Source organism: Erpetoichthys calabaricus, chromosome 15 (assembly GCF_900747795.2).
Source record: "Erpetoichthys calabaricus chromosome 15, fErpCal1.3, whole genome shotgun sequence".
NCBI lineage: Eukaryota > Metazoa > Chordata > Cladistia > Polypteriformes > Polypteridae > Erpetoichthys > Erpetoichthys calabaricus.
Genome location: NC_041408.2, coordinates 6,055,271 through 6,069,298, shown reverse-complemented (window position 1 = coordinate 6,069,298; position 14,028 = coordinate 6,055,271). Strand labels below are relative to the sequence as shown.

Below are 14,028 nucleotides of genomic sequence, written 5' to 3'. Positions count from 1 at the left end.
GATAGATAGATAGATTTGAAAGGCACCACCATATTGTTTTACTTTTCTAGTGTACTAAGTGCAGGCTGTAGATATATATGAAAGGCGCTATAAAACAGAGACAAAAGAAAGAAAAGCTGCTCTTCAACAGACACGGAGATCCTTGGTGAAATTCCCAGTGTCTTTTTTAACTCCAGCTTCCATGCAATTCAAGACTTTACTGAACATCAAATGTCTCTTTACCTTTGACGGTTGCGATTTCTCCATCCGGATGTGCCATCCGTTGCATGGCTGTGGCTGCCACACACACCGGCATGCTGACCTTCTGCCCCAGAACCGTCGTAGAAATATCAACATGTGACACTTCTCTAAGGACTCGTGGATAGAGCCGCCATCTGCGAGAAGAAGAGCAAAGGGATATAGAAATGATTTGCACGCTGGATATTGCGTATTCTGGGACACGTTAAACAGAAGCGGTGCCAGTTAAGAATAACAGTGGGCGCCATCGTAAGGTTTGCATCCAAAACAGGGAGAGATGTCCACCACAAAGAGATATTCACTGTCCTGTGCCGTCTCAGCCTCTTTGGACTGCTCTGCCCACTCAAAGGCTGTGCACTGCCATGTTGCGCTTACCACGGCCAGTTTAGTGTCACCAGTCCACCTAAGCTGCAATGTCTTTGGAGCACTTTGAGGAAACCCACACTGGCACGGGGAGAACATACAACCTCCATTCAGGGAGGACCCAAGAGATGAACACTTGGTCTTTTTAGTGTGAGGCAGCAGTGTTACAACTGTGCCACCCCTGTGCCAATGAGCCACACCGCATTACAGTTAATGAAAGAGTGAAGTATCAGAGGATCTCGTCATCTCCATCTTTGCTACACAGAAGAGGATTCAGCTCGATGCATGAAGATATAACAAGGAAGCCTTTCCAGATGTTACCCGTATTTGTTTAGGTTGGAAACAAGAACTCGTCAGTCATGGAGGTCAGAAAGTAAGCCTGGGAACCTGGACACGGTGCATGGTGGTAGTTTCTTGGCCAGGGATTTAAAATGGCCTTTCTGACCATACGTCATGTGAGCTGACAGACGAGATGGTAATAAAATGAAGATGAGAACTCAAAGAAATGAAGAAGTCATGTGGCCTCCACATTGCAGGGTGTCTGCCCCAACATGGCAAAGCCCACTTGGACTGGCAGCTGATCGAAAGCACACAGCGTTTACTATTGGAATGAGGACAACAACAGAAGCAAGTCACACAGCCACAGCCATCATCGTTCTGCAGTTGATAAACTTTATAATTGCCTTTAGCTGAACTTATCACAAGCCCAAGTCCGCAGACGGTGAAAGGCGCTATATAAAGCTGAATTGAAAGCTGTAAACTCATCTGTCTCTGTCTTCTAAAGCCCCCCGGGCCACCAGACAATCCCAACACCCCGTCACATTCACGGCACAATCCCACTACTGACTGTCGGCATTTCCATTTAATTATCACATTCATTTCAGGAAATGCCCGCGTGTGTGCAGAGCGGCATGGGATTCAAAATTCTGCCCAAAGCCCATCAGCCGGCACCTTATCAGCCAAAGTCATTCCTGACGCTAAAACTTACACATTTACACCCTTGATTATGGAAAGGCCCTGCAGAACATCAGCCACATTTGGAAGGAACCTCGTCCTCGACTCTTTGCTGCCCTTATGGCACAATTACGGCGGATGAGAGGCGAGCTTCCTAAAAATGGGAATGGGAATCGCATCTCAGCAGAGGTGAAAGAGATTCTTGGAAAACAAAGTCGTCAGTAGCAGAGGAAAGATCCAAGTCCCCCTCCCAAATATTATCTTTGGCACTTTCTCCGTTTCTAAGAAACACAAATGTTTAATTTAAACTGAAAACAGTTCTCCTTCACTTAACGATTAACTGGAGGGCCATTCTGAAAACAGAATAGGAAATCAAAATAAAATAACGACACATACACGTTTATTATACACGCTGTGAGGGATGGCGCACTTCCCGGGCCGGGGCAGGCCAAGGTTGTGGAGGCCAGCCTTGTAAAGGCACAAAAAATGGGGCAAAGGTCCAAACCAAGAGACAAGCAGAAGATGCCAGTGTGCCAAGCGGGTACACTGGCATCCTGTTCAGGAACATTACTGGGGTGGAAGGACAGGGGCAGACAACATGGCAGGATTACATGCTCCCCTAACATGCCTCCCCGGGTGACACTTCCTGTATAGACCCCTGCAAGGCATGCTGGGAATTGTAGTCCCATAGGGCAGCCTTGACAGGTTCGGGGGATGCCACCAAGGGGCTGGGGCAGGGATTCATCATCCCTATTTTACGGGACTTTTGACTGACCTGGAAGTTCTTCAATCTGGTTGTGCCCTAGCACCGGGTTCAGCATGAAAGGACCACTCAGCCTCATCCAGGTGAGCTGAAGAAGGAGTGAAAGGAGATAGAAAAGGGAAAAGCCGAGGAATTGTGTTGTATTTGGTAGTTTCTAAGACTTCTTGTGAGATATTTGTACAAATGAACCTTTTTATTGTGCTGGGACTTGTGTCTGGGATTTGGGGTGCTGCACCGACCCCCAGTGGTCACAACTGGGAACTGCACTGTGTAAACTATAACAGAAAGACAGAATAAACTTAAACGCCACACACTGCAAGAGACACCACTTGTTAGAATTGTTTTTAACACATTGTATTACATTTTTCCTGGATTCTCCTTTTGTACTTTGTGGTTTTGAATAATGTATACTCTGTTTCTGATTATTAATTACAAAAAAGGCCCAATTTGGTTATTTTTTGTTTGTATTTATGTTTGCTGCATCTGCCCCATTGAGTGCTTGGACTTTTACTTTTATTTCTGTTTGAAGTAAACAGGAAACGACTTTGGTGAGATTCATTGGTTTGGTTTGATGTTAATGATAAACAGAGGTGAACCAAACACAGATTTTAACAAGTAAAACAATCCTTTACAATAATGCCGATTATAATATGCTTCTGACATTTTAACAAAATATACTTACTAAATAAGCAAAATCATTGAAATGAAAAAAAGAAATCTACATTTGTTTTATAAAGATTGAAAATTTTCAAGTACAAGCTTAGGAAAATGTATAGTATTACAGCACCATCTTGTGGACAAAAGTTGAAATGCAACGTAGTATATTAAAAGCTCCCCATGTCGGTTTACTGTACCTAATTACCAGTTAATTCGACTTCTATTTTATTCAGAGGATTGTTTTAGATTTATTTGACGTTTATGCTTAATTAATGTAATACTTAAGTCTCTTTAAGTGAGTATTTTAGCATTAGCAATGAATATTAGAACATTAGGACAACTGAAATTAGAACAGCCCAACAAGCTCTGCCATCCCATTTATCCTACAGAGATATTATAGGGAGAGTAATGAAAGGCAGGAGATGGGGACAGACAGACAGACAGACAGACAGACAGACAGACAGACAGACAGATAGATAGATAGATAGATAGATAGATAGATAGATAGATAGATAGATAGATAGATAGATAGATAGCGTAGTTGGCAGGATTAGATAGATAGATAGATAGATAGATAGATAGATAGATAGATAGATAGATAGATAGATAGATAGATAGATAGATAGATAGATAGATAGATAGATAGATAGATAGATAGCGTAGTTGGCAGGATTAGATAGATAGATAGATAGATAGATAGATAGATAGATAGATAGATAGATAGATAGATAGATAGATAGATAGATAGATAGCGTAGTTGGCAGGATTAGATAGATAGATAGATAGATAGATAGATAGATAGATAGATAGATAGATAGATAGATAGATAGATAGATAGATAGATAGATAGATAGATAGATAGATAGATAGATAGATAGATAGATAGGAAAGGAACTGTGTAATATGAAGAGATAGAGAGAGAGAGAGAGAGAGAGAGAGAGAGAGAGAGAGAGAGAGAGAGAGAGAGAGATGTAAGGCACTAAATAACAGAAGTCTACATAGCAAGGAAAGTAACACATAATACACAGATATGAACAACACCTCATTAAAATATAGATACATTAGGCACTATGATAAATTTATAGCAAAAATAATAGACAGATAGATATAAATGGCACCTTATCAAAAGAAAGACCTGTATGATGCTCCATGAAATAAATGTAAACAATTCCCCTTAATAAAATGATAAGTGTCAACCTACCTGTGTGTTTATCTTGGGCTATGTCTCTGCTATATGCTGGATTTATAAAAGCAGTGATAAGGTCTGTGATGCGCCAACTGTTGAAATGTAGGATGCATTGCATTTTATTATTAGAAATGTTTGTGTTGCACCATCTGTTGAAATGAAGGATGCAATGATTTTTTTTGCTACAAATGTTTGTAATATGCCATCTGTTGGAATGAAGTGAAGACTACAATGCATTTTATTGCTAAAATCATTTCTGATGTGCCATCTGTTAGAAGAAAGAATGCAATGCAAAGCTGCAAATGTTTGTAATGTGTTATCTGCTTGAATGAAGAATGCAATGCATTTTATTGCTACAAATGTTTCTGAAGTGCCATCTTTGGAAATGAAGAATGCAATGCAATACTACAAATGTCTGTGATGTACCATCTGTTGGAATAAAGAATGTGATGCATTTTATTACTATAAATGTTTGTAATGTGCCATCTGATGAAAAGAAGAATACAGTGTATTTTATGTGTATGTGCATTACAAAATACATTCTAATAGATGGTACACTGTGAACTCTGTTATCTACTAGATTCATAAAGGCAGTGGTAATGTTTGTAATGTGCCATCTGTTAGAATGAAGAACACAATGAATTTCATTACTACAAATGTTTGTGGTGCGCCATCTGATGGAATGAAGAATGTAATACATTTTATGTGTATGTGCATTACAAAATACGTTCTGATAAATGGTACATTGTGAACTCTATAATCTGCTGGGTTCATAAAAGCAGTGGCACTGTTTGTAATGCACCATCTGTTGGAATGAAGAATGCGATGCATTTTATTACTACAAATGTTCGTGATGTGCCATCTGTGGGAATGAAAAATGCAATGCATTTTAATTATACATGCATAGCTAGTGCAAGTGGTGAATGTGCTGAGGTCAACATTGATTATTTAGATTGCAACCCAACTTAGACGAGTAGCAAACCTAGTTTTAGCATAAGGCTGCAACCATGTGAAAATGTGAAGGGGTCTGAACACTTGCTGAATGCAATGTATATAAAGCTTTGCGGATAGTTTCTCACCTCATATGTACTTTTGTACATGAATTGGATGGATGTCCTTCCCTGACGTTGATGCTCAAAGGGAAACCCCTGAGCCATCGTTCAAGTGTCATAGAAAAGGGTTTGAATTCTTCTGTCAAATATTTTAGTTGTTGTTGTTATTAATTTATTAATTATATATTATAATTATTATTATTATTATTATTATTATTGATAATAATAATAATAATAATAATAATAATAATAATAATAATAATAATAATAATAATAATAATAAAGTGTTCACAAAATTCCTAAAGTCCTGTTTCAGTTTGTCATTCTGGGCTATTGAGTGTTGCTTGATGAGACAAAACATGAATTGAAAAGATTTGAGCACAAGGCTGCAAGATAACAAAATGTGAAGAATGTGAAGAGAGGGGTCTGAAGACTTTGTGAAGACGCCGTAGCAGTTTGACATTCGATAGACAGATTGCCTGCCAAAGACACCGCTGTTACTTTCCAAGATGAGCGAACGTAAGGAGTTGAACGCCTTAACCATGAATTACTCACTCGGAATTAAAACCTAATTGAAAGTATTGGGCTGGAAAATGCTATTATACTCAATGTCGCCACATTGTGTCTGCCCACAGATCCTTTCAAGCCTTAAGAATGGATGTCATTTGGGAGAGTTTCATCGTGTTAAGTTGCCGAGCGCGTCGATCAATCAATCGCTTTAACTACCGGGAGCGCGGACGGGCGGCGGGCACGCGCCATAGACAGAGAGACGGAGCGAGAGAATAATTAAATTGCATTTCCCCTGGCGTCCAGGTTATTCTGGGAGGCTAGCCAGTAAATGTGAAAGAGATAAATCAAAAGGAGCATGTCATTATCTCCTAAATGGGGTTGGTTTACCCTGAAACACCGATGAAGACGCGAGGCTTTTTGCTCTCGATTTCCACCCGTCTGCCATCTTAGATTACTGTCCCGGGAACGCAACCTGGAATGAGCGCTGAGCAGATGGGGCTGTGGAGGTGTGCCGTCTCAGAATATTACACATGAAAGGCTAATTTTATTACAGAGATAACCCCTTTTTTTCCTTGAGAAAAAAATAATAATAAAATACTAAAAACTATGTTGGAAAAAAAAGCAATCATGCGTAACTGAAAAAAAAGCCAGCATGACCGCGGAGCCGTGCACTTTAAGAGCTAATGAAGCCTTAGACAAATATGGAAAAATTAGTTGGCAGGAACCAATCCCAGGGGCATCAGGTGCAAGGACACCAATCCAGAATAAAGTGCCAGTGCACTGCAGGGCACACTCACTCATGTCAATGAAGCACCACATGCGATGAAAACTAGGTTGGCACAAGAAGAACAAGAACTTGGCATCTCCTCATAGCATCCTGGAGCTGAGAGGCAGCAGCCCCGCGAAGTGCGCCACTCCAAAAATGCGTTTTATAAAAAAACATGTAAGTCATCAACATTTCATTTTTGTGTTTTTAAAATCCATCCACCCGTCTTTTAAACCCTCTCAAACCAACTATGGGGCATCTCTGCTCGTGTACTTGTGCCCATTACTGACAGTTTCTCACAACAAAGCAGGCAACGTCGCTAAGGCATCGGACTTTGAAATGTCAAAGTTGGCAATTCGGTGCCCAAGGTCAGCGCCACATTATATGACATCTACTCGAAGGGGGCGTCAGACTTTACGACTACAGCTGATGATCTGATCGTCCGAGGATGTCAGATTGCATGACTGGCAACCACAGGACGTGGTTTTCGGGCACAGTTTTACATTTCCAAAATATATTGCAACCTCGTTTATTTTTCACAATAGCGCGCTGGAAGACCACGCCCGTGCTGCACTATTATTTTTGCAATCCCGACCTTTTTTGCGTTCCTTAAGAATTACGTCTGAACGATTTGAACCCGGGTTCTCTCTCTCTCTCTCTGGGTGTCTCGAGCGCGCGCCCCTTGAGTTACGAAAACGGCGCCCCTGGGTGCCCACAGTAGGGTAGGGTTTCGGGAGCGCGCCTCTTAACTTTACTCTAAGCGACCGCATACGTCGCCTGACGGATTGGATTGCCCGGCTCTGATGCACACGATCCCGACATGAATTGTGTTAGATACATGCTCTGAAAAATAATTTAACGGCTGAATGAGACATAGCCGTCAAAAACACAGTCGGGAGCATAAACAAATGGTACGGTTCGGCACAATAACATAAATGAAGTTAAGAAGAAACATTCTATCATCTTTAATATTGAATTGAATTTTCATTCCGTTACGTTTTCACGTTCCCGTATTAGTTTAACAGCACCACTTTGAGACACTTCATTCGAATCTTGCATCGGTTTAATGAAGCACGTGACTGATGACATCCGACGCCTCACACGTCACTGGAGCACCGCGAGCGCTCTGACTGCTGGCCCACATTCCACGAAAGTTCTCGTCGCTTCTACACGGGAAGATATTGAATTAAATGTGGCGTCCAGAATTGCGCAACCTGTTATCCGACAATAAAGTAAATCCCGTGCTATGCTATTTTTCTGTACTGGTACCACTGCCGGTCGAAGCCCATGCATTCTTAAAAATAAACTGGTTCCTTACTGGCACTTCACTAGTTCCTTCTATAAACCGTGACAAAGAATTCTTTTTTATTCTGGGATGGGTTCTTTGCATATGAAATTGGTTCTTCACTCTTTGAAAATGTTTCAAAACTAAAATCTTTAATGGATGGCACGATATACTGTATCAGGATACCAACAGATGGAGTACATTTGAATTTAGCCCGTGTTATTCAATGTAGCAACAGTCATTTCAAAACCAGAAACACAATTTTGTTCCACAAATGTTTCAAAAATCTTGTTTCGCGTATGGAGCCTTACGTATAAATAAATAAACGAAGGTTCTTTCTGGAACCCTCGCATGGAAAGCAAAAATGGTTCCCCTGTGGCATCACTCTGGCACCTTTATTTTGAAGCGTGCATATGCAGCGTAGGCGTTGTGGAGGGTTAAGGACCAAAACGGAGCCCCCTCGCTGTTCATAGCGCGGACGCAACGGAAAGCTCGCAGTTTGAGGTACATAAACGGAGCCCCTCTTTATCCGAAATGCGCACCCCTTAACCTGCAGAAACGGGTGTCAGCGCCCCACACGGCCGCCTGTGTCGCGTAATGGATTGACTGGCTTATAATTTGTCACTCATACTATAGCCTACGGTAGGCACATTCATTAAATTATTATTCAATTATTCCAAACATTGACGGAAAAATATTAATCTTTCAAACTGTCTCACTATTATCTACACTGTAAAAAGCAATTCAAGGGACCTCTAACCACCACTTAATCAAATGCATTCTATTAGGTTAAAAATTCAACTTCAATGATTTTATTAAACATTTTAATTTGAAAACATTATTTAATGTGTTGACGTGAAAGAATTATATTAGTACATATTTTAGCTTAGACTTGTAAGTAATCTAAACTCAAATTCCTTTTTTCATTTACTGAAAAACAAAATTCAAGTTCGTCTAACCTAATCTAACGTTATGGCTACTTAATTTCTCTGTTTCATTAGTGAGCACGAAACTCCTCCCACTTAACATGCTGTGAGAAGATCGTAACGCCATATTGCAAGTGAAACAAACAACTACGGTGAGTGATAGAGCAGCTATTTTAATTGCTGTCAAAGGTGAATAGTACTTCATTTCTCCTTCTATGTAATAATCCTGCATTTTTATTTGCGCAATGCTGATAGGACTAGTAAAGTTACTTTACGTCTGTAGAGGTTAAGCTACGGATTCAGGCAGGCTAACGTGATGGCTGTCTAACATTAGGCAGATGAACAGGTAAAAGCTAAGTGATAGAGGAGCAATTTCAAGATAATTATTTACATTGCTCTAACATATAATTTACTTATTTTGCATAACCGGTTGAATAACTCTAGTGAAATTTAGTGCCATCCATCTTACCATTTTTTTCTCAACACTACTTTTTTTTGTCCGAGCCTCTAATTTCTCACGTGCGTTTCTATGTTGGTTAAGGATTTTAGATGCAATACTGCCTTACTGCATGTAAGCCTGATGCCATTTTGAGAAGATACTTCATTAATTGTAATAATCTTTCTTTGACTTTACTTATTTTCCAGTTGTTAAGTTTAGAGTACTGTGGTGGGTTGGCACCCTGCCCGGGATTGGTTCCTGCCTTGTGCCCTGTGTTGGCTGGGATTGGCTCCAGCAGACCCCCGTGACCCTGTGTTCGGATTCAGCGGGTTGGAAAATAGATGGATGGATGGAAGTTTAGAGTATACTCCGAAGCTATACAGCCATTTTTCTTAAAATTGCTGTTTGTTATTTTCATTTTTGTGCCTTTTTTTGCAATTATTCAAAGTAGCCATTTTAATCAGGATGTATGTTAAACTCACCACCATCATCATATGTGTGTGCTTTGCCTCAAGTGGATTGTAAAGTGTTCCTTTGCTTATAAAATCTGCAGGGGGGATGGAATCAGTGCAATATTATAAATTTTGTCTAAGTTTGTCTTGGTCTTAAAGGTTGAATTGCATAGAGCTCTTTCTGTTTGACCATTTGACCATTGACTGTTTTGACCAAATTAATGGATGTTGCCTCATCAAGGGGAGGACAATCAGGATTGAGGATAAGGCACATTAAGAATCAGCTTCTAGAGGTATGAGAACTAATCAGACTCGTCTTTGAAATTAAGCTTGCTGACTTGTCACCCTTTTGGATTAGTCATATTGGAATTTAATTTTATTCTTTTTTCTCTTTTTACTCAATTAGAACAATACAGTTGAAGTATGGAGAGAGGTGGCCATTCGTAGCCTGGTTGTCTACCTTGGAGAAAAGAAACAGGACCTCTTCAAGGAGTTTATTGTAAGTAATTTATCACCGTGGAATCTACACTTTAATATTCCAGGCAAAAACCTGCTATAGGCGCCCGTAATTGTTACTGAAAACCTGTTTCACTTATAAAGTGGTTATTTTTAAAATTTTTGTTGTTTTGATACCTTTCACTGTGATACGCCTAAGACATGACATTTTAAAAAAGGAAATTTTTCTCTGTAGACCTCAACCAAAGAATTGAAACTTGAAAGTAAGTTCTACTGTGGCACAATTTGACATCACAAATAGTTGAAACATTCTCACTTTCCTAAAGAATGACACATTATAATGCTAGAGGATAACACAATATATGCAAGAAGGCTTCTTTAAATAATAGAAATAACCACAACAGCATTTTGCTAAATCCTGGCAATGGATCTGACCATTGTCCCATTTGTAAATGAGAAAAAAAAAATATGAGTGTATTGACTTAATGCTTAGCCCAAACATATTCAGGTTTCTGATTAGGCTGCCAAACACCATCTTTTCTTTTTGGTGGATTAATACCTAACAAACTTTGCCACTATGAAGATTCTAGTAAGCTTTCGTGCTCTTGTAATACTTCATATTGGCACTTTTGACCCCAACAAACATGTAAGTAGCTGTGTATGGTTGTGTGTTGGAATGGTTAAAATAATGTCAGCAGTAATAACACAATTCTGTTTTACTAAACCTCTTAATATACTTTTGCATTTGTTCTGCCAGAATATTGAAGAGTTTGAAGCAAACCTTGACAGGCAAGTATTGAACATTGCCATCATCAAAGACCAGAATCCAAACACTGGAACCATCATGATCGAGGAAGCCAAAATCCTGGATGGTATTGATGTCCCAAGGTGCTGTGCTTTACTCATGGGTTTAATAAACACTCTGAATCTGAGCTATCCCAAGGGTCTAAAATGTACATATGAAGTATTTCAGAAACTGTTCCTTGAACTTGATGGACTAAAAACCAGTGGGAAAGTAATGAATCTCAAGTACAGCATTTTCTAAGAACACTTTTCTTTCAAACCACTGCCATTTTTTTTTAAACCCATGTTATTATTTAATCCATAAACAGCTGTTTCAATTGTAAACATTCTCAAGTTTTGTTTTAAATTTTTGTTGATTATGTGCTGTTGAAAACATGTTCATTATGGTTTTGTAATCTTGTGTTCAAAGAATGTTGCTCTTTTGTCCAAGAATGTTCTTAGATCAGAGTAGGTGCTGTTGTGTGTTCGTACCTCATGATCTTTGTAAGCACTTGGTATTTTCATAGTGAGGTTGCTATATTTTTCAAAATGTTTTTGCATCCTGCAATAGAAGTCAGGTTTGACAAATTTGGCCGTTGAATATTACATTGAGGCCTATATTTTTGCTGCTGTAGTATGGCTATTTGTTGAAAAATATAAAATGCAACATTATATTTCCAATAAAGTAAATTTTGCAACATTTTCATTCTTTAAGTGGCTGTAGTTTTAATAATTTAATAAATAATTAAACTTGATAAAGGTGAAAATTATAGGCTGAAAACACTAATTACACCAACTTCACTTTTTACACCATCACAACTTTAAAATATATTAATAATTAAGTACGTAGAACTTAAAACAGTCTTTAAAAATGTAACATAAATTAGTTGGGACAACTTAATTTTTCTGTGCAGTGAATTTATAAAGTTCTGTGTATCCTATAATTTTTTTAAGCTGATGGTGCTTAAAAGCAATTTAAGATCTGAAGGAAAAACCTTTTCCAGTTACTCAATGTTATGGGTTGGTTCTACGTAATTTTAACCAGAAGTTATAGTAACTTAAAAAGCTTGATGCAGAGCGTTGCGTTAATTTTTTTTGTTGGCCCAAAACAGTAGTTTTTAGAGTGTAGTGCCTTTCATATTTATTTTATAGTGCCTTTTATAGCTATTTTTTCATATACTGTATTGCCTTTGATATCTATCCATCCATCCATTATCCAACCCGCTATAACTACAGGGTCACGGGGGTCCGCTGGAGCCAATCCCGGCCAACACAGGGCGCAAGGCAGATAACAAGCCCACCACAGGGCGCGCACACACACACACACACACACACACACAAACACCAAGCACACACTAGGGACAATTTAGAATCGCCAATGCATTTAACCTGCATGTCTGTGGAGCAAAACCACGCAAACACGGGGAGAACATGCAAACTCCACGCAGGGAGGCGCTACCCACTGCGCCACCGTGCCGCCCTTTGATATCTATATAGATAATGTATAGTGCTTTTCTAATCTATTATTACGTAGAGCCTTTCTATCTATCATGTAAATCATTTTTTTTGTTTGTTATATGATGGCTTTCATATCTGTTTGTCATAGGGTGCCTTTCAGATCTGTATCATATAGTGTATTTCATACCTAGCCATCCATCTATTTATTATAAAGTGCCTTTTTATCTATCTGTTAAAATAGTCCCATTTATTTCTATTAACCTATACTTTTTCATCTCTCTATTAATTATACAGTCTATCTATCTACCTGATTTACTGATTTTGCCCAGGATCTCAGCTAACAATTCAATAAATGTCAAGCCCTGGGGTGGTCCAGTCGTGCCTCAGTGTTCACGTTTGTTTCTCATCTTCCACAGCTTCTGTGTGGAGTCCTCATGTTCTCCCCAAGTCTGTGTAGATTTTCTTTGGGCTTGCCCGTACACATTAAAGCCTAATGTATGGTGGTACAACTTATCTATTAGCTTATAAAGGTACAACAAGCCCCTGATCTTCAGTTCCGAGGATGAGGAGTAAATGACACCCCCGTGGCTCGGGGTGGAGTCACAAACAATGCAGCCCTGAAGATGCCCCCTATACTCAGGCGTGTGTATGACACCTCATTTACTCCGTACTTCAGCTCCTGGGGACAAATCAAGTTCTATGTATCAAATATCATAAATGGTTTTAATAAAACGTTGCAATACTTATACATTACACGTTAAAAACCTTAGCATTAACCGTTATCGATGAATATTTCAGTTTGTTTCTCTACTTATTGTAATCGGAGGAGAAGAAGTACTTTGTCTGCGGTGGGTTGGCACCCTGCCTGGGGTTTGTTTCCTGCCTTGTGCCCTGTGTTGGCTGGGATTGGCTCCATCAGACCCCCGTGACCCTGTGTTTGGATTCAGCGGGTTGGAAAATGGATGGATGGATAAGTACTTTGTCTCTTTTAATAAGATAATGAACGCATGGTGTAACACTCGCTATGCGTTCGTTTGAAAGTTGAAGCGTTTCTAGTTATTTCCTTTTGGTAGGTCACCCCCTAGACATTAAGGAGCTTTTGTCCACATTAAAGACCCAATATGCCAAGAACTCTTGGTTCTTGTTCAAGCAATGGTTCTACCACACAGCCGAGTAAAGTGCCATTTTAAAACCGTTATTTTTAAGTGTGTATAGTTCAACTATTTCTAATTTCCATTGTCAAACCTGCCTTATAAATTCAGGGAAGATTATTGTGGCGTAAATGGGCACCGCTATATCCTAACTACAGGGTCATGGGGGTTTGCTGGAGCCAATCCCAGCCAACATAGGGGGCAAGGCAGGAAACAAACCCCGGGCAGGGTCTAACGCCTTATCTGTAAAGGGAATTTACACAAAGAAGACGCAATTTCCTTCGCATCCATGGCTTCTCTTTCAAAACTTTCCTATCCCTTTTTTTTTTTTTTAAATCAAAGTTCACTTTACCTGGAGAAAGCCGCCTGGTTGTCTGCCAGGGTAATCTGATCGTCCGCGCCCGACCGGTAATAATCATAGACGGACTTGGGAAGGACCCTCCTCGCGTGCTCCTCAAAGTCCTTGACGCACACCGGCTTCTGGGACATTTTGCTTGCTGATCCTTTGCTACCTTTTCCTCTGAAGCGCTGATCCTCTCGAAGTCTCTTTGCTTTTGAACCCTGTGGCCAATCATTAACTGTCAAGATTA

At 39.6% G+C, this 14,028-nt stretch overlaps 1 protein-coding gene across 1 annotated transcript in view; it reads right to left on the bottom strand.

Annotated features, from left to right (window-relative positions):
- The window catches only part of hao1 (hydroxyacid oxidase (glycolate oxidase) 1), a 39,322-nt gene extending 25,294 nt beyond the window's left edge, over window positions 1-14,028 (bottom strand). Inside the window, exons 1-2 of the mRNA XM_028820691.2 lie at window positions 13,791-14,028; window positions 223-374 (exon numbers count right to left, since the gene is read on the bottom strand). Of these exons, the coding sequence (XP_028676524.2) occupies window positions 223-374; window positions 13,791-13,927 (289 nt within the window). The 5' untranslated portion in view covers window positions 13,928-14,028. The remainder of the gene's footprint in view (window positions 1-222; window positions 375-13,790) is intronic.